Source organism: Malus domestica, chromosome 05, assembly GCF_042453785.1.
Source record: "Malus domestica chromosome 05, GDT2T_hap1".
Lineage (NCBI taxonomy): Eukaryota > Viridiplantae > Streptophyta > Magnoliopsida > Rosales > Rosaceae > Malus > Malus domestica.
In genome coordinates this window covers 5,222,681-5,244,265 of record NC_091665.1, presented here as the reverse complement: position 1 = coordinate 5,244,265, position 21,585 = coordinate 5,222,681, and the positions used below count along the sequence as shown (strand labels likewise).

The 21,585-nt window shown below is 37.3% G+C and overlaps 1 protein-coding gene across 3 annotated transcripts; it reads left to right on the top strand.

Moving 5' to 3' along the window:
• Nucleotides 1–9,866: 9,866 nt before the first annotated feature.
• Nucleotides 9,867–21,341, top strand: LOC103432737 (uncharacterized). 3 transcript variants are annotated; one of them, XM_070822983.1, is made up of 18 exons: nucleotides 9,867–10,123; nucleotides 10,237–10,356; nucleotides 10,704–12,738; nucleotides 12,832–13,002; nucleotides 13,081–13,368; nucleotides 13,618–14,085; nucleotides 14,182–14,241; nucleotides 14,676–15,683; nucleotides 15,890–16,063; nucleotides 16,531–17,427; nucleotides 17,749–17,829; nucleotides 18,084–18,395; nucleotides 18,696–19,112; nucleotides 19,230–19,355; nucleotides 19,562–19,660; nucleotides 19,937–20,245; nucleotides 20,463–20,801; nucleotides 20,917–21,341. In XM_070822983.1, exons 1-18 carry the CDS (start codon nucleotides 10,088–10,090, stop codon nucleotides 21,153–21,155), a joined length of 7,179 nt encoding a protein of 2,392 aa, XP_070679084.1. In that variant the 5' UTR covers nucleotides 9,867–10,087; the 3' UTR covers nucleotides 21,156–21,341. The 3 variants fall into 3 exon arrangements, with proteins under 3 accessions (XP_070679084.1, XP_028957723.2, XP_070679083.1); XM_029101890.2 differs by having other exon boundaries at nucleotides 10,704–13,002; XM_070822982.1 differs by lacking the exon at nucleotides 17,749–17,829 and having other exon boundaries at nucleotides 10,704–13,002.
• The last annotated feature ends 244 nt before the right edge of the window (nucleotides 21,342–21,585 follow it).

Here is a 21,585-nt window from a genome sequence, read left to right as displayed (position 1 = left end):
TTAGATTAGTTATCAACGGAGTTCGAACTCATACCGTCACGTAAGAACTCAACTTCTTTACATCACTGTGGTAAAGAGCCACTTACCGCACTTTTATTTTTACCTACACTGTTTTTCTTATGAACTCCCGAACATTTGTGGTAATTGGCACGATCTCATAACACTTGCATTTCCATTTGCCATACTACATCTAGTTATATTTAAGTGCAACTAACAAAATTAGACTTGGCAAAATCATGCACTATCCAAAAACATGACACGAACACATGAGAAAATTCAGCATTTACGTCGAGCCTTAAAGGGTCAAGTTGATAATAAATGGACTCGTTAGGAAAGTAAATTAATGTATTTTATTTTTATTTAAGATATTGAATATATAAATTGGATATGAACATATCTGTCAAAATTAATGATTTTATCTCTGTGAATGTTATTCGTTATACACATTGTTTGTCACACAATTGGTTGGCCATTTGGGGTGGGGCATTTAGGCTAAATTACATAATAAGATATCGAACTCACAAGGGCAAAGAATGTACTACTAGATTTGCAATGCCATATGTTGTGATATGATTTTTTTTTTTGGTTTTGTGTTATTACAGTGGTATTAGTACTTCAAGCTAGACTAAGGAGAATAAAGGTGTGGATCCAGATGGATTCGGATCCCATCCGAATTCAAATTGTGGGGATCCTAGAGATCATCACGTCCTAGCCGTTTATCGTATATCGTGCGGTCAAAATTTATTTTGAATTTTATTATTTAAAATTAAACATAAATAGTACCTAACAAAAAATGATCCCACGATGTACGATAAACAACCATGATGTGAGAATTCCTAGAATCCCCACAAAGAGGATCCGGATAGGATCCTCATCCAATCCAGATGACGTCAATCAAGACCCTATTTACCACGAAAACCCACCACTTTCAAATGTAAATTTAATCTTAAAGTAAATGTTAGGTTGGTTGAATTGTAAACGTAAACTAAAGTGTTGCTATTTGAAGGAAAGTTGGTGTTTTGTTTTATACGTTTCTTCGTTGCTATTATCTAAATTACATGCTAATAGAACCCTCTTTATCGGCCAAAAGATGGTGAAAATACCATTTAGTCTTCTATGACAATAAAAAAGTTAAGGACAATAACGTAATTTTATAAAACAAAATTTTTTATTTTTGTTTAAGCCTCACCTACAGGTGATTCTCACATTTCTAATTATGAAAAAAGTAAAAAATAAACTTCTCTCTCCACCTCCACATTCTCTCTCTCTCTTCCTCTCTCCTTCCATTTAAAAAAAAAAAGTGTGTGTGAGCATATACTAGTGTTTTAAAGCAACTCCACCGGGACCAATAGTTTGATGCACCAGCGATTTTTTTGACCCAATAGCCCTAGCTCCTTGCTCCAGCCCATGCGGGCATGTGGGCTAGGGGGCCTGAGTGAGTGGCCCAACTCGAATTGATGGTCCGAGAGCCTGAGGCCAAATGACGTCAGGATAACGTCAACCACGTTATAAAAAAATTTGCGTCAGGCGCTAGGGGGTGTGTCACCGACAGCTTTTCAGTCAGTGGGGCCCGCGAGAGAATCTTTATTCAAAGGACATAAACACACCAAATAAAATTGCATAAACATACCAAATAAAATTACAAACACCCCAAATAAAAAAAAATTCACTAAATGAACTTAAAAACACACCAAAAAAAATTAAATAAACACACCAAATAAAAACAAACACACTAAATGAACTTAAGTTTCTTGAGCTTGTTTCAATTCCCACTGGTACTCTGTCAAGTCAGTTTGCCATGCATTGTGCATATATGGGTCCTGAAGTGAAGTATATCGTTGAATGAGCCTTTCATTGTAACGTCCATCCCTTTGTAATGGCTCGTGTTGCACGGGTTCTTCAATGGCGTCATGTGCACAATATATTTGTGTTCTGGAATTATTTATTGTGTCTGACTCATATTCATCAACAGCATCATAATCGTCCTCATCTTCCACAATCATGTTGTGAAGAATGATGTACGTTATCATGATGGATCGAAGCGATTCTAAATCAAATATTATGGTAACACCCCTGACAATCGCCCAACGAGCTTGGAGGATACCAAAACAACACTCGACATCCTTCCTACACCCCTCTTGATAGCTTGCAAAGTGTTTGTCCTTTGCACTTCGCGGACGTGGCACTGTTTTGACAAACGATGACCACCTTGGGTAAATGTCATCTGCTAGGTAGTATGACCCGTGGTACTTATGTCCGTTGACCCAGTACGTGACTCTTGGTGCTTTTCCTTGCAGGACATCGTTGAACACTAGGAATTGGGCAAAGACATTAAGGTCATTTTGAGCTCCCGGAACACCGAAAAAAGCGTGCCAAATCCATGTATTAAATGTTGCCACCGCCTCCAAAATGATACTTTTTGCTCATTTTCTATCCCCATAAGCTCCTTGCCATGCACTTAGACAATTTTTCTAGGTCCAGTGCATACAATCGATGCTTCCAATTATCCCAGAAAAACCTCGCATCTCGCCCTTCTTCAGAAGCCTTTGCAAGTTCTCCAGATGTACTATGTGGTGTAGATGGATTCGATTGCGGAGCAAAACCTCATCAGGGACTAAAGTATGGTTGATTTCCCCATCATCGCTATCTCATGCACTTGGTCTGCATATGACTACATATGCAAGCATCTACAAGGCAGCAGTAATTTTTTACTCAGGAATGAGACCCATAACACCAAAAGCATCATTCTTTTGCACAAAGTAAGAATCATGGTTGCAAATAGCAATCATGATTTTGTTGAACAAATGTCGTTCCATTCTAAAACGACGTCTAAATTACGTATCAAGGAATGCACTGTTACGGACAAAATAATCGTCCAAGAGATTTGTACCTCATCGTTGCCTGCTTCTATCAATGTTTGCATAACGGTTGGGCCTAAAGATTTGAGCCATAACTTGGATGACTCGACGGGAATGTGAGGCTTTTTGGCTTCTTACTTTGTCATCTCTCCTTCTATGCTCTTCATCCTCATCCTCTTCCATCTCATTTTCACCCACCTGGAGATTAAACATTTCTTCCCCTTGCTTAAAACAATTCTTTCTCTTGCTCATCGATTTCCCACAACATCATCGATTTCCCACAACATCCTTGAAGAAGACATTGTAAGAAGGAAGCAGAAACTATGAATAATGATAGAGATTTTGATTTTGGTGTGTGATTTCTTAGGATGGATGGTAGGTTATAAGGAGGAAAAAGAAAGGATTAGGTTGTAGATAATGCCACATGGCATGCCGTCATTTGTTAAAAATATGATTGAAATCTATCCTTAAAGATTGTAAACAGATTGTGACACCTAACGCGATGTGATTGGTTAAAAATCTTATTGGAAATCGATTATCAATGATTCTGAAAAGGTAACAACACGTGGCACGACGACATTGGATAAAAATCTTATAGAAATCTATCACCAAAAATTGTCTTTTCGGACAATGACACGTGACGCAACGAGAACGATTACAAATCTTATCCGAAATTACAAATAAAATTATTTTGTATTATTTTATAAAATAAAAATACCAATATTTTATTGCCTATTGCCATGACTATTCAGTTTAGGGGTGGAGATGCAAAAGGCAGTTATTGTTCATTGGAGGGGATTGAATAGTAAGTTGCCTAGGAGGCCTTTGTCACGTTGGAGTTGCTCTTACAATTGAAATACGTACCTCCGGTAACTAGTGTTGCTTGCATTCTTTACGGTCCTCAACCAATCACAAATAAGCTTTGCTTGGACTGAAATAAGATATTGGGCATGTTCAAGGCCCAACAAGCCGGATTTAGAGCTGGTTTGGTATTGCTGTGCTTTGAAAAAAAACTGCTTCTGCTGTGCTGCAGGAATTTGCAAAGACTTTTTTATGGTTTTGAGACTTTGTTTTTTTTTTTTTTTCTTGTGAGAATAAGCTTATTTTTGCTGCTTCACGTTTTCAGCTTTTTTTACCCAAAACTGTGAAAATAAGCTGTTTTTAAGTGTTTACCAAACACTTTGTTGAGCTCAGCTTTTTTTTATACCCACTTTTTATAAAAGCACCTAAGTACCAAACCAGTACTAAGGGCTGGTTTGGTATTGTTATGCTTTGAAAAAAAACTGCTTCTGGTGTGCTGTGAGAATAAGCTCATTTTTGCTACTTCATGTTTTTAGCTTTTTTTCACCAAAAACTGTGAAAATAAACTGTTTTTAAGTGTTTACCAAACACCTTTTTGAGCTCAGCTTTTTTTTATACCCACTTTTTATAAAAGCACCTAAGTACCAAACCAGTACTAAGAGCTGGTTTGGTATTGTTGTGCTTTGAAAAAAAAACTGTTTCTGCTGTGCTGTGATACTAAGCTCATTTTTGCTGCTTCATGTTTTCAGCTTTTTTTTTCACCTAAAACTATGAAAATAAGTGTTTGTCAAACACCTTTTTGAGCTCAACTTTTTTTTATACCCACTTTTATAAAAGCACTTCAGTACCAAACTAGTACTTAGTGTGCTTTGAAAAAAAACTGCTTCTGTTGTGCTCTGAGAATAAGCTCATTTTTGCTGTTTCATGTTTTCAGCTTTTTTCACTAAAATTGTGAAAATAAGCGTCTTCCAAACACCTTTTTGAGCTCAACTTTTTTTTTATACCCACTTTTATAAAAGCACATCAGTACCAAACTAGTAATTAGTGTGGAAAGCTTATTGCTATTTATTTTGGCAGCAAGTGAGCAATGCACATCTCAAGATTTAAAGAACTTTATGACGTAGCACTGTGGGTGACAAAAATCCTTTTTCACACTAAAAGAAAGCTGCTCAGTCGATTTTCTAGTGGCAGATTCGCAGTTTTAAGGGGATAAAAGCTCGAGGTACCGAGTGGAAACCCATCATCTAACAAGTAATAACATCAACAACTTATATAAAAGGGAATGAAATGAGAAAGAAAGGTCTACTCTAGAAGAAAGAGGTGGTTCTCTAAAAGGTAGCAGAAAAAAGAAGAAAAGTACTCTCAATATATAAAAAGACTTCAAAGATCTGCAAGCCTGCGTTTTATAAATTCCTTTTGTAGCTCAAGCACCCTTTCACTTTCATTGTTATAGCTCTATCACATTGCATGTAGTATGATTTCTTGTATAAACTTCATTTCATAAACACTTTGTGCACTTACAACCTTGCCCCATTGCAGGTTAAACTTGCCCATATATGTTTAAACTATTGAATTTTTCAGGTCGACGGGCCGAGAGCCCCACTCCAACAACACCAATACTATCATCAACTTAATTATTACCACACATCAGCAATCACGTGGAGCCAAGTCGAGACCCACCCAACACTTGGGGCCAAAGGGGATCCACCCAATCACGTGGCAATACGGGCCTATGTGGAGCCAAGTCAGGATTCACCTATCGCGAGAGGCCAAAGGTGACCCACCCAATCACGTGGTAGTACAAGCATGTCCCCTGACTGTGATACCATGTTGAATTTTTTAGGTCGATGGGCCGAGAGCCCCACTCTAACAACATCGATACTGTCTCCAACTTGATTATTACCACATGCCCAATGTTAGGTGTGTGATTTTATTACAAAAGACCTCAATATAAGTTAGAGTGAGTTAATCCTATTTAAACTCTTATTTTTCTTTCCCTCTGGCCGATGTGGGATTCAACATAAACTTTGTTTATTTACTTTTATTTGTCATTTATTTTCAAGTTGTTATCTCTTTTCTACAGTTTATTGTGCTTTTGATTAACATTTGACAAGTATTTTCGATTTCTTTACTTTCAATCATTTACTTATTCTCTACTTTCTGTCTTTACATTTTCAATGGGGCTTGCAAACTGACTTGGACTACTTCTAATCAGTTTGTGGTTCTCTCTTTACATCGATATAAAGAAAATGTAAAGTTCTTGTTGCCAAGGCATAAAAAGGAACCTAATATGGATTTAACCTCTCTATGACACAATCCTTGATAAGAAGCTCAATTTACTTCATTTTGGGTTAATCGAAAGGGTACATAGATTTCTTGTTCATAATCAAGTGATTTTTTTTTTTATTTTCAACTTATTCAGAAACCAAGAACAAAATTTGAAACTACACAAAATATATCATGTTACTAATTAGCTGGAAGAAACTAATTTTGAGTCTTTTTTTCTTTGTCAATTGCCGAATTATGAGTCAAGTTGTTAGAAATTTTTTTGTCAGAACAAGTTGTTAGACTTAATTTTTTTTTGAGAAACTGAAATAACATTACAAAGAGGATCCTAGACAGATTCTAAAACCATACAAATCAAACTTTATACTTCGGTAATATTATTTTGGAAAATTATGAAACCATATAGAAGAATGATCGTAGTTATGACCTAAAGAAGCACACCCATATGCCGCCATACTAGCTTATCGATAAATATAGTCAAGTGTATAATTCGGAATTTGCGGAAGAATTTGGAAACTTATTACAAGTTATTAGAACTTTCATCGAAACGACTTAATACGGTCTAGTGATATTCATCTTCACTTGTAAGTGAGAGGTTTAGTTTCGATTCTCACCAAATGCGAAGTTGAACCACCTTATTGCTAGCCATTGTGAGGCTTAGCCCATTACCCTACCCTCTGAATGTAGATGATATCGTTTGTTCATAAAAGAACTTCCATTGTAACATTAACATTATACATATTCGGACTAGGTTGAGTTTTAACAAACAACTAATGGTAAACTCAAATTACTCAATATATAGGGCCCCTTCATCTTCAACCTACTGTGTCTCGAATTCAAATATTCACCATCCCTTTAGTGTAGTATATGATAACCTTGCTAACCTTGATGTCTGGCTCTACCACTATTGATGGACCAGTGGTCTACTAGTCTCACTTATTTAATAAAACTTAAGCCATTTTTGCAATCGATAGATTCATGTGTGGTTTTATCACAAAGGCTACAGGAAAATTAGAAGTGAGACCATTTAATATAAATTGTGTTTTGTTATGTAAGATGATCGATGTGAAACTTTTTTACTTTATTCAGCCAAAAATGTTTCACTTACCATTGCCATCATCACTATCGCACCACCCCTACCATCCCCCTCCCCCATATTACCACCATATTTCCATGGTTGTCCCACCACCACCCCCCCCCCCTTTGACGGCACCATCACCATTATCGCCACCACACCACCCTACCATCCCCTCCCCTCAAGGCACAACTAAATTTCGGCAACAAATTCTATAATAATAATTTCTAGGGTAAAGTACAAAAAACTACCTCAACTATTGGTGTCACGACACTTTCATATCTCATCTTTTAAAACTGACAATGTCATACCTCATCTTACGAATTTGTGCCAATGTCATACCTCCGTCAGTTTTTCTGTTAATTTCTCAGTTAATTGCTAACGTGGCTTGATCGAGACCCATTTTCTATTAAAAAATTATTAAAAAATCATTTAATATTTTTTAAATATTAAAATAATAAAGAAAAGTTAAAAAAAAAAAAAAAAAACCCAACATCAATTCGTCCCCTTCCCCCCTTCTCTCTCTTCTCCCCATCTTCCTCTTCTTCAACCTTCCTGCAACTTCAACCCGAAAAAAAAAAAAATAAATAAATTTGTCTTCCTCGCTCCCCACCCCCTCTTCTCCCCGCACCCAACCTACCCACCTTCCCACCCACCCTCTGCACCCAACCTCGCACCCAATACCTGCAACCCAAAAAATAAAAAATAAAAAAATCCAGATCTCGTTGAGAACTTGGGCGCAGAGAAAATGGGGGGAATGTATGTGGAGGGAAAAGGGTGGGCACGCAGGGGGATGGACGAACTGGGTATCCGTCCTTTTTTTTTTTTTTCCTTCTCTCTCTTTTTCTTCTTCTTCTGCAGGTTGGGTGGGGGGGGGGCAGGGACCTTTTTTTTTCTTTTCCTTCTCTCTTCTTCTTCTGCAGGTTGGGGGGGAGGGACTTTTTTTTTCCTTCTCTCTCATCTTCTTCTGCAAGTTGAGCGGGGGGGGGGGGGGGAGAAGTTTTGTTTGTTTTTTTTTTCTTTTTCTGGGGGAGAAGAGAGAGGGTGCCGGGGGGGGGAGGGATTTTTGTTTGTTTGTTTGTTTTTTTAATTTTTTAATTTTCTGTCTGGGTTGCAACAAATAGGGGGAAGAAGAGGAAAGAAGATGAAGATGGGGGAGAAGAGAGAGGGCGCTTGGGGGGGGGGGGTAAGGGACAAATTTTTTTTTGTTTTGTTTTTTTTGTTTTTTTTTCTTTTCTTTTTTCTGGGTTGCAGTAGGTTGGAAGAAGATGAAGGGAGATGAAGATGAGGGAGAAGAGAGAGGGCGCATGGGGGAAGTTTTGTTTGGTTTTTTTTTTTTTTAATAACCTTCTTAATTATTTTAATATTTAAAAAATATTAAATGATTTTTTTTTAGTTTTTAATAATTTTTTAATAGAAAGTGGGTCCCGAATCAAGCCAAGTCAGCAATTAACTGAGAAATTAACAGAAAAATTGACGGAGGTATGACATTGTCACAAATTCGTAAGATGAGGTATGACATTGCCAATTTTAAAAGATGAGGTATGAAAGTGTCGTGACACCAATAGTTGAGGCAATTTTTTGCACTTTACCCTAATTTCTATCTTTTAAAAAATTCTCTTATCTATTTAGAAGATGCGATTATAAGACTAAAGCTCATAGCAAAATGGGTAGATGAAGACCTATGAAGACCTTGAAAAAGACTATAAGAAAAAAAAATTGGAATACTTGGAGCAAAATCAAGCACAATGACATTTTAGAATTTATATAACAAACCACACTTAGTGAAATAAAATTTAGTTGCTATTGTTATTTAAATTTCTTACCCAAACCCAGAATAAGCCAGAGTCATTTGAAACCCTTAGGGTGCGTTTGTTGCACCGGACTATCTCAGACTGGACTAGCTACATGGACTAAACTGGACTGGCTTAGACTAGACTAAGCTGGACTAGCTTAATGAAGTGTTTGGTGTAGTGTCGGACTAATTTATGGACTAAAATTATTTTAAAGCCCAAAATATTTTTTTATCATTTTTAATTTACTTTTACTTTAAAAAACAAAAAAAGTCAAAGATTATATTATAAAATATTATTTTTAATTTACTTTCCTTTCTCTTATCTTCATTGTTTCTATCAAACTCTGCATCTAACCCCTATCTCTCTGCCGTTCTCTTTTCTCCCAATTAGTCAAATCTCTCTCCTCTTTGCCCTCCACTTCTTGCGTTCTCAGCAAATTTGGGGGTTTTTGCAATTCCCAAATTCTCCCCTTCTTTGTGTTTTGGCCAAAAAATGTGTTGAGAAATCGGGTTATTCGTCGTCGAATCTTCAAACAGCTTCTGGGGAGCGGTGAAACTGGCTTGCAGCAAGGCCTGGTAAGCTAACTGGCGGGAAGTGGGGGATTGTGGAGTCAGGGGAGTGAGAGACGAAGGTGACTTAGGGAACGCTTGGATTTCTCGAGACGCTGCAAAACCCAGAAACGGTCTTAGTAGTCCGATGCTTTTCGGGGTCTCTCGCTAAGACCCCCTAGTGCGCTCTTTAGTCCATGCGAATCCCACCTAATCTCATTAAAGTTAGTCCCTTCTGCTAACAAACACTGGACTAGACTAACTCTTAGTCTAGTCCAGTCCAGTGAAAGCTAAAGAGGTCAAACAAACACCCCCTTATTCCTCAAGATTCAATTCCCATTCAAAGCTTTCCTTCCCAATAAAAAAAAAGAAAAAAGGAAAAAGTAAAAACTCAAATTCAAAGCATCCTATAATCACATGACACCTGTAATATGCACTTACGCCTACTTGTCAAAATTACGATCGTTTTCCTCTTCATGTTGGAAAGCGGGAAACTCGTCCCATTTGAATTCAAAACAGCAGAAAAAGCTAAAACCGGAATTCAAACCGATTCCTTTTTATTTTATTCGGAAAATGAAAACGTCGAAATCCAAAAGGCGGATTCAATTTTCTTGACAACCAAAACACGCAGACCCTTTTAAATCCTCCGTCTTTGATTGATTAATTACATTTATCTCGGTCTTTCTTTCTTTCTTTCTTTTCCTCCGAAAGCTTCTGACGTTTATGGGAGGCCAATTTCGCATTGGCGAACAAGAACCGGTACCAGTAACTTTTCCCCATTGTTATTTCATATTTTAATTTTGTGCTTTCTATGATGTGGGTTTCAATTTGTTTTTCCAATTTTGAATCCTGAATTTTGAATTTGTGATTAGAGAGAGATGGATTTCCATGCGATGAAGAGGAAGCAACTTCAATCACTTTGTAAACAGCACGGGATTCCTGCAAATTTGAAGAACACTGAAATGGCCAGCAGGCTCACTTTGCTTCTCAAGGTAATCCCGTCCTAAAGAGAAAAATTCCATCTTTATTATATCCATATCGTATGTTTTCATCTTTCTGATTATTTTCTTTAGTCCTGTTTTCTGCTTGGATGCCGAGAGAATTATTGAGAAGAAAATTCAGGGTTTCATGTTATATTTTCAAGAAGCCCTCAACTCAATTGGGGAAAATGCGTGTGTGTGTATGGGGGTGGTTTATTGGGTTTCAAATTATGAATATAATTTTTCAATTTGTTATTTGGAGGTGATTTCTCTCCTTTTTATGTACTTTATGATGTGGTTTTTTGTTTAATTCGGTAACATTTTTCGTTTTTCGAATTTTTTTTTTTTTGTATAAACAGGAAGATGAAGAATCCATTGAGCCAGTCTGTAAAGATATAGAAGAAAATGAAGGGGAAATTGATTCTGACCTTCGGGCAAAGAAGGTGAAGACAGTGACCTTCAGTCCAGAAAATGAAACTTTTTACTTTGTGGGTACGGATAAAGACTCGGATTCGGATTGCAATTACAATCCAAAGAAGAAACAGCCGCGAAAGAGGAAGACAATGACTGTCAAGCAGGTGTCAGAGAAGAATAAGCATGTTGAGGTTTTCGAAGATTCTGAAGGACTTGAATTATCGGTTGATATAAATATTGTTGAAAAACGAGGTAGAGCTACAAGGTCTAGGGTGCAAAAATCGGTTGAAGGAGGTGCAGAAGCAGTTTTTTCACCTCTTCACAGAAAGAAGAAAACAAAAACTGGGGTGGAGAAGGTTGATATTTGTGATAAACCACCTCTGGAAGTTGAGGTAAATGAAAGACTTGATGGTAATACAGAAAGTGCAAATTTGAGTCATGGGTTGATTCGAAGACAGTTGAGAAGCAGGGTGGTGGTGAGTGAAGATGGTGGAAATTTGAAGGCTTTGAGGAAGAGTCTAGCGCCAAAGGGTTTGAAGAAAACCAAGGAAAATGAAGGCAGTCATGGGGTTCTTTTACCAAATGAGACTTCAGAAGACACTGTTCCTGCAAGAAAAGGAAATGCGACTAAGGTCAAAGTCTCAAGTGTTTTGAATGAGGAACCAGTAAAAATTGATCTTGGTGGTAGGATCACACGCTCGTGGACTCAGGTGGAAGGGAAGAGTTCAGGAGTTGAAAGTAAAACAGATAGTCTCAAGGTTCAGGAAGTGGGTCAAGAAGTTCTTCAACTTGAAGAAACCTTTCAGGGCAAAAATCAGAAGTCACTGAGGCGGAAGTCTGCTGCACTTCTGAAGAAGAGTGTGGACAGTGATAACAATGCTGGCGAATCTATTGGATCTTTTCAGAACATAAGGAGGTCCAAACGGAACTTAGCTAGGGATGGAGACTCTGTATGTGGGCAATTGATAGAAACTAAATTTGTTGGTAGGAGAAAGATGCCTAAAATGGAGTTTGTGGGAAAATTGTCAGGCCAAGAAGAATGCAAAGTGGTTCCTCAACTTGAAGAACCATCAAAGGGCCCAAGTACAACGTCGAGGCGGAGATTTTCTGTGGTCCAGAAGGGCAAGGAATTGGCAAAAGGTGATACCAGAAAACGGCCAAGGAATACAGATTTGGAAAGAGCTTCCAAAGTTGAGCAAAGTGTAGAAACAATAGAACAAGGTGTTGTTCTCCTACCCAATGGTCCTTTAAGGAGGTCCAGACGCAAGACTACATTGTTTCCCTCTACTGATTCTGATGATATGAAGCTGAGAAATCATGAAGCCGTTGGAACAGTGAAGCAATCAACAGAATTAGTTGCTGTAAAATATTCTAATGTTACTAAGCCTGTAAGGCGGTCCAGTAGGAATGGTAGTGAAAAGTTTATAACAGAAGCCTTTGATGACAAGGGTGAAATTTCTGGTGGTGTTAAAAATGATGGGTTTGTGAAGAAAATTCAAGAGCCAACATTGGAAAACGGAAGTTCATATATTGTAAATGACCCTTCAAGTAAAGGGCCCCAAAGTCAATCCTCACGTAATGCATCCAAACGTGACTTTGTTGCAGTTACAGAAGTCATTGGTATAGCTGCTGGAAATAATACAAAAACTGAATCTAGGGTTCCAATTATAGCGGAGGAGGTTTTGTCTACTAATCTCAATTCACCCCTTGAAGAAAAAGTTGAAAAAGATATAGATGCTGGGTTGTATATTCCGGAATCTGCAGGATTTGAGAATGATGTTGGTTCTTCTAGCTCCAGCAAAGAAATTGTACAAAATTCAAGCAAGAAGAGGAATGAATCAACCAAGAGGAGGGAATCGTTTGCAAAGGGGCAGCCTTCCTGTTTTGAAGTGTCTTCTCTATATCCTGACAAGGATAAAGCACTGGAAATCTTAGCGCATATGAAGGAAAATCATCCCTCAGAATCTGCAAGATTTCAAGGTATATCTCAAGTCCAAATGGCACAGGATGTAGCAATTAATACAGTGGACAGTGTTATGGTGGATGATGTCATCAATGATAACACTGCTGCAGGTTATTTGGATGATCGTTCTTGTCCATCATTGAACAGAGGTGATACTGGTCATGATAACTTCGTTAAACAAAACCCAGTAGACTGTCCATATAAGCCCATCAATGGGGGTTCTTCCAAATTTACCTGTCTTGGTGATGGTCAATCACCTACATCTAAACCAGATTGTGAAGGTAAGGGTATTAATGATGCTTTTGTTGAATGGATGTTATAATTAATTTTGGCGCTTAATGAGTTCGTCTAATTTGTAGGTGAATGTTCCAAGCTATTGGACTTGGAAACAGACGAGTCGTTGACTGTTGAGACGATAAACCAAAGAAATGATGGAGTGGATGAAAAACCCATAAGCAAATTTGAGTCATTCTCTAAAAGCTTTGAAGAAAATGAAAAACCTATAAGCGATGGCGAGCCAGTCTGTACGGATTCAGACGGCAATACTGCGGAAGCTAGTGCAGAGACAATTAGAGAATTCTATCAGGATGGAATCGTGGCCAGTGATACTGCAGTAACTTTACCAGCATTTTTATTAGTAAAGAAAGGTATTCCATGTTTCATTTTATAATTTCTTAATTCATTTTCATGCGTATGCGATGCTTCTGTTGTTAAATGGTTATTAATGAATCACAACATTTGAGCATAATTTCTCTATATCACTTTTATGCTATTGGTAATAGAAGCATTATTTACTGGACTTATACTTGCTCCAAAAGTTGTACAGCTCGATTAAATAGTTTTCAGTTGTAGTTGGTTGTGTTAACCAAACCCCTTTTATGCTGCGTTGTTTTCAGCTGGATGTGTAGATGGGAATCAGTTTGAAGCTCGAGTTACTACTGTAGGAGAAAGCAATATAAATTGTATTGGAAGGGAAGACTTTCCTAGTTATGCGAATGAACACCCTGATGAAGTAACTTCTTCCAAGAAGGTGATGCTCCCATGTGCTCATGAGAGGGCTAATGCTTTTGTGCGGGAAGATAATGAATCTTTTAAAGCATTAGATTTTGAACAAATTGTTGTTGAAGAGTATGCTAGTGAGGGCATTGAAAGAAACTCCAAGTTGGATGATGGTGTACTTGACAAGACAGATTGTCAGGTTGCTGAGGATAAGCAGGAGGTCTTTGTGGAAAGCAATGAAAATGTTTCTGGAAACATTAAAGAGAAACATGGGCATGACCTCTCTGGTGGTGACAGAACCAGTCCAATCGCCTTAGAAGAAAGTATTATGGATAAAGTTGGAAGCGACTCAAAAACTGAAGATAGTAAGGCCTTCAACAAACTCCCCCTTGTTATACTTTTTCTTTGTGTCAAGGAAAATGTCTGTCATAATTTATGTACGTATGTTTTCTTTGTTTCAGCTGCTGGTGAACTTGTTCAAAACTTTTCTTCCTTCGAGCTCCCTCATGTAATGAGCAAGGGTCAGTACATGAATTTTTCTCCAATACATGATATAAATGTTCTTGACCTTAAACTTCCACAACTAAGGTTCAGTTAAATTTTCTCTGTGGCCTTGATTACCAAGACTTGTGCTTTTACTTTTTTTCCCCTCTTTTATGATCATATGTTACAAATTCGTTAACTAAGTTGGAAACTCTATCTTTGACTTATTGGTTCATCCTTAGAACAGATAGAGGAGAAGCAGATGGACATTCTTTCTCATTTCCTAATCTTTAGGGCATTATGGACAATCATGTCAACTAAGTTAGAAACTCTATTTTTGATGTTATATATTGGTCGATCGTTAGAACGGACAGACGAGACTGATATTCTTTCTCATTTCCTAAAAATTAGTGTCAATTTAGTGATAGTTATCGAAAAAGTTATGCGATACTAATTATTATTTAATCTGCAGTAGGGGATCAACTTCAAGATAAATTCAAATTACCAGTTGAAGGCATAAATCTACATGAAAGAGATGAGGCATTGGTGCATGGAGACCAAAATTTATCCTTTAATTTGGTTGGTGTTCTGGAAGAGCACACATTGCAAGCTCGTACGAAAGTTTTTTCAAATCCTGAAAGTTCTATGGTTGCCATGATTGGCGAAACAGAGTCGGGGTCTATTTCTAGTTCTGACTTTGCAAAAATGCAAGATGTAAATGAGAACGAATATGAAGTTCCTTCAAGTACAGCGGTGTCTGTAGACAGTGAAGTTCTACAATCTGTTCTCCAACTGGATCAAGTGACTTGTGGTAATCCTGACATACACAAGAAAGCTTCTGAAGTAAAGAAGAGACGTCCTTCTTTGGCTTCAGAAGACTCTATGTACACAAATGACAATGCTAATAAGGATTCTAGTGGTGTTCTTGAAGAGCATGCAGTGGCAGCAAGTGTGAGGGGTTGTTCAAATCATGAAAGTTCTACGGATTCAAAGGTGGATGAGAGACAGTCAGGGTCTATTTCTAATTTTGATCTGGCAAAAATGCAAGATGTGAATGACAACAAGTCTCAAGGTCCTTCAAAAATGTTGTTGTCTGTAGATAGTGAAGTTCTAAAAAAGGATGCTTCTTTGGAGATGAAGAGATGTACATCCTTTTCTTCAAATGACTGTATCCACATGGATGACAATACCAATATGGATGGTAATGCTGGAATACTGGATAGTGCTGTAAATTATGGAAGTGCGAATTCAAAAACTGAGTCTAATTTAGATAATGTTGGTGATTGCTTGGTTGGAGGTGAACTGATTCATCGTAGTAGCTGGGGTCATGGCATTATTTTGAGCAACGACATTGAAAGTGACAGAGTGCCACAAATCGAAGCTGGCTTGGCTGGAACCAATGAGATAGCTGATACTTACAGTATTAGAAAAGTCAAACTATCTGCCGATAACTATTGTGCCAAACCTCAAATGCGTTCAGGTGGGGCCATTGTCTCAGTGTTTATTGTTTAATGATTCTTCATCTTTTAGTAATTTTTTTTTCAAGTTTGATTTTAATGGACATGGTCTAGCACTTTGTACATAAATATGAAGTTAGGTGATAATATGACATGCCGATTTTGGTTGGGAACAAATGAAGCTGAAATTTTGTCTGTAATGCTTTTTGTTTATTCTTATCATTTGTAGGAAATGACAGTCTAGATGAGGGTACAACCTTTCAAGAAGACAATGCTGTGTTAGAGAGTAAAGCAGAGACCGGTATAGTGGAGAAAGCTTACTTGGATACCATGAATAGCACGAATGTGGATATAAATGCAACTTTCAGAGAAAATGCTGAAGGGCTACCTGATTTCCAGAAAGGTATTGTAAGACTTGCTAATTTGACACATATCATTATTGCATAGTCAGAAGACTCAGAACCATCATTTATCTGATAATAGCAGACTAATGTTCTACCTAACATGTTAAAATGTTATGATGCCGATTATGAGAAGTGATGAGCTTTAAAACCTGAATATATTTTAGAAAATGCCTCTTCTTTATCCATTGTAACCAATTCCAAACATTTGATACTCCGGTTTTTTACCAGTTTCTTATTTAAATTGCCTTGAAGTTGAAATAAACCTGAATATATTTTAGAAAATGCCTCTTTTTTATCCATTGTAACCAATTCCGAACATTTGTTATTCTGGTGTTTTACCAGTTTCTTATTTAAATTGCCTTGATGTTGAAATGTTAGAATGACACGCTGCTTGATGATCTTGAATGAACTGGATATCATTTTAGCTTGATTTCTAAGTATAAACATGTAGATCTTGGATTTGCAGATAATAGGGCTTTAATGCATGCTGTTGAGTCTGAAATTTTCACTCGCTGGGAGATGAATACAGTATTTGGGAATGCAGAACAAGATGAAGCTAAAAAACCAGATGAAAAGCAACTTGCTAATGCTCCACTCACAGAAGAGCGTATTTTGGAAGTTAATGAAAGATGTAGGGAGCAAGATACTGCATCTGCTATTATCCAAGAGTATATTGATCGTGAGAAAGCTATGGATGAATATTTTGAGGTCAAGAGTTCTATCGATTCCACCTGCAAAGCAATATTCACTGAAGCTTCTAGGACTGGCGACTCTGTTTATGCTGGTTTAGATAAATGCAGAAATTCAGGAGTTGAAGAGGGAGCTTGTGTAATGACCAGTGGTTCAGAAGGTTCCGATATGGCGTTTACTGAACGGATGGTCGAGTTTTACAAGAATGTCCCTGCTTTGGGTGTTTGCATTGATGTTGCAAATGGGAGATCAAATGAGGTTTCAGAAACTCCATTGCAATTAGATGAATTCAATTTTGGAAGCGTTGGAGAGCTGGATAAACGTGCTTCTGTTGCTTCAGGTGATTCGATATCCACAGATGACGAAACTGCAGAAAGAATAGCAAATGTCGGGAAGATGGAGGTTAAATCTAGCTGCAAGGAGTGTCCTTTCAGGACTGACAATAGTGAAGCTGATGGTACTGAATTCTTGTATGGCCATAGAAATGGTGAAGTTGGTTCAAATGAAGTTGATATTAGAACCGTGAGAGAAATAATTGGTATTCAGAATGTTGATGATGCTACTAAGTTAGTAGAACTTATGTCGGATGGTGGCAATTTATCAGAAGAAAGAAACTCATTAGATGTCAATTCATTTTCTGTCATTTCGTCTAGCATGGATAGTTTTGGGCCAGGTAAGCGTACTTTCTGAACACACCATGTTTCACTGCCCTGTGAGTGGTCTTTGCTTTGTGCTTCTGACATTCTGTTGAACCTTATCTACTGATGAATTATCATCTAATGAACACTATATGATAATAGTTGTTTCGAATTATGTACATTTAAATTATTTATTGTAGCTATTCTACTCCTCTTGTCATTATTTAGAGTGTATTGCAGTCAATTATCTATTTGTATTAGTATTTTCTTTATCTTTTTCTGTACTGATAATGCAAACATTTTAATATCTAAACCGCATGATGCTTAATAAGAGAAAAATATTTTACTGTCCACAGACAATGGTCCTGAAAAGCAAGGTGAAAATTTTGGAATGGAAGAAAGAGTCTCAGTTGATTCTCCCGTTACTGCTAGTCATGGTCAGTCCTTATTGCACAAGAGTGAATAAGTGGCTGCGAGTTAATAGTTGTTTTCGTATTCTCAAGAATTGTATTTTATTATTCTTATCTTCATTTCCTAAGCCAGGTAGGATAGAGTTGGGAGTTGGGGGTTGTGGGGGTGGGAAGTGTGGTGAAGGTAGTGCCTAAGTTTGTATCCAAGGAGTTCATCTATATATGTTCTGGTTATTAAAAAGTTTCATTTCTAATTGTTTTTGTAATTTTGGGTTGAACAGAAGATACAGACTTGGAGTTAAATGTTGGCTCACCTATGTTCACCAGTCTTGAGATCAAAGAGATTTTCCACGGTGATAAAATAGATGGCACCGTGAAATCAGATCCAGAAATGCCAAATGTCAATTCAATGATTGAAGATGGTAGTGATGTGAAGAAAAGGAAAGAAAGTGATGTTGGTACTGCACAAGTTGTTGCAGGTCAACATGATAATCCTAAGCGTATTTTTGAGGAAATTGAGGAGCTAAAGCCCGCTCGAAAAAAGGATACTCAGTGCCATGCCGATTCTCCTATTAGCGATTTTTCAAGTTGTGGTAAGTGTTAAATTTTAAACTTCACTATAATATTTTTAATTAATTATGATTCCAAGAGTCTAAGCTATTTCAATTTTAATGAAGAGCCCAACATTTGGAAGTCTATAGTTTGGGAAGTTACATTTATTGCACGTGAACTTATATTTCCAGTTAATCTTTTTAGCTAAGCCTGGTTGTAAAATTGAAAGTTAAGAGGATTTGTTGCAATAATTATTTTTCTGTGTTTTCGGTTATATAGGGCCTTGGTGTTAAATGTTGAATCTGTTGGACTGACCAATTTTGAGATGAAAATATTTTTAGGAGATGGCACAAGAGATGAATGTCAGGACCTCGATGCGGTGCTTATAAAAGACAATAAGGGTAGTGAGGATGTGAAGGAAGAAGAAGAAAAAGTTCTGGAAATTCCTCTAGTGTTTGTAGAGCAACGTGACAATCTTGGTCAAAAAATGGGAGAGGAAGTTCCAAAATCCACATACACTCCTGTTTCAGATGAGAACGCCTCTGTAAATGAAATACCAAAGGAGAAAGATGATGAGACTGGTAGTATTGAATACTCTAGAGTCCACAGAAGTACAGGCAAAATATCAACTGATTCTAAGATCAGTGGCATCAATTCTTGTCCTTTTGATGTGCCTGCACCAAGAAGTGATCTGAACCCTGACGTTGAAGGTACTGTGGATCAAGAACCCACATATGCAAGTTCAGCTTTGAGAGAAGGTAAACATATTTTGCTTTTTATTTTCATTTTGTTGGCACTAATTAAGCATTTATTCACTTCATCAAATTGCATAGCAATCCTTTCTGATACAGATTCATGTTGTTCTGCTGCTTCAGGTGATTCCATATCTGCGGATGACAAAACTACAGAAAGAATAGAAAACTTCAGGAAGATGGATTCAGAATCAAGTTCCAACGTTATCCATTTTGATTCTCAGGAGCAATTTAATTTTGATGCTTCTGGTGACCTTACTTTCTCAATGCACAACATTTAACTGACCTGTGTCTTTGCATTCTGCATCTTCTTTTGAATTATGTACAATAAATTACTACTAGTAGCTAACTATACCTCTTATCATTATGTAGAGTGTATAACGGTTTATTATCTTTTTAACTGATTTTCTGCACTCTATTATGTTTATTGACAGATTTCCTTTTCCTCTTTACAGGAAATGATCCCGAAAGGAGGAATCTGCCTATGCAAGGTGACAAATTTGGAATTGCAGAAAGAGTCTCTGCTGATTCTCCAGCTATTGCTTCTAGTCATGGTTAGTGCTCACTGCATAAGGGTGAATAAGTTACTGCGAATTAATTGTTGTTTTCAATTTCTATTACCTTTTATCGTTATATTTTTGTTATCACTTTTTATGCCTGGTGGCAAATGATGGGGTGGGGAGTGGGGTGAAAACAGTACGTTGGTTAGAATCCAACTATTATCTATATATCTATGGGTTGTTTTCTTTTAAAACAAGTAATCTTCATTCAGCTGCAATCGTTAAAATGTTTCATTCTCTAATGGTTTGTTTATATTTAATGTTAATCAGAAAATGAAGCCTCGAAGTTGAATGTTGCCGCGCCTTTATTCACCAGTTTTGAGATGGAGTTTTTCCAAGATGACAACATAGATATCATTTTGAAATCAGATCCAGAGATGTCAAATGTCAATTCAATGATTGAAGATCACAAGGATGTGAAGAAAGGGAAAGAAAGTGATGTTGGTACTGCACCAGTTGCTGCAGGTCAACATGGTGATCCTGTGCGTAATTTAGAGGAAGTTAAGGAGCTAAGGTCCGCCCAGAAAATGGATAGTAATTGCCATGCCGATTCTCCTATTACTGATTTTTCAAGCTGTGGTAAGTGTTGAGTTTTAAACTTCACTATTAAATATTAACTACGATCCCAAGACTTTAAGATATTAGATATAATCATATGAGACAACCATCCTTTACTTCAATAGCCGGAATTCATTGTTAATTGGAAGTCTATAGATTGGAAAGCTACAGTTATTGGATGTGAGCATAGATTTCTAGTAATCTATGCTCGAAATAATTATTTTTTCTGTATTTTCAGTTGTACTAGGGCTTATCAATGCCAATGAAGCTGGTGAGGATGTGAAAGAAAAAATAGAAAATGTCCAGGGAACTGCACAAGTTTCTGCAGAGCAACGTGGAGATGGTAGGGAAAGAATGGCAGAGGAAGTTCGGGGATCCACTCTTTCTCCTATGTCAGATGAGATCACCTTTGTAGGTGGACTAAAGGAGGAAGGTGATGAGACTGGTGATATTGATGCTAAGATGAGCGGCATCAGTTATGGTCCTTTTGATATCCTTGCAGCAAGTGATCCAAACCCTGTTGTTGATGATAGTGTGGATCAATGTCTCGCATCTCCATATTTTGTTTCGAAACAAGGTAAGCATATTTTTCATCATCTCTCATCGTCCTTACCCTCTATGCGTTTATTCGAACTCTAATTTACATGAAAAAAGAAAGCTAATTGTTCAAGCTCCATGCTCGTGTTTCTCAGATAAGTCGGGATCACCTAAGAAAGAATGTTGGAAGCAAGATATGAAGGACAGTAAAATTGTTTCTTGTGCCGCAAGGTTGGAGAAGAAAGAGAATTTGATCCCTAGTACCCCCATGAGTGTGGTGAATACTTTGTATATGAAGGAAAATTTCAGAAGCACAAAGGTTGATCGATTTACCAAGTCGGCAGCGGAAACTCTGAAACCTCGGAGGGCATTGGAGGATCTCGGGAAGAAGTAGGCGCCTGCTAAATGTCTTGCTTTTTTTTATGCAACAGCTATTTAGTATGGTATTGTAATGGATTTGTTATGATGCAACTTTAAAAGATGATTGGACTGATTTGGACCGAATCACAGTTTCTAAATTTGGAATTGCCTTGTTTGTATGTATTTTTTAGTGGAATAAAATTGAAACTTACTAGAAAAATTCAGACCAAAAACTCAGATTTCTCGTAATAGTTAAATACATTCCAATTTCAATCTAAATTATTCGGAATAATTTAGATTGAAACAACGCTGGTAGCGGCAACAACGGTAGTGAAAGTGATATGATGTGATAGTAATGGTGGTGGCAAGCAGTTGTACCCAAGAAAGAAAGACATGAGTTTACACATGCTTGAAGTGCAGATTCAGAATCGTACATGAAGAAACAAAGATTGAATTGAAGCACA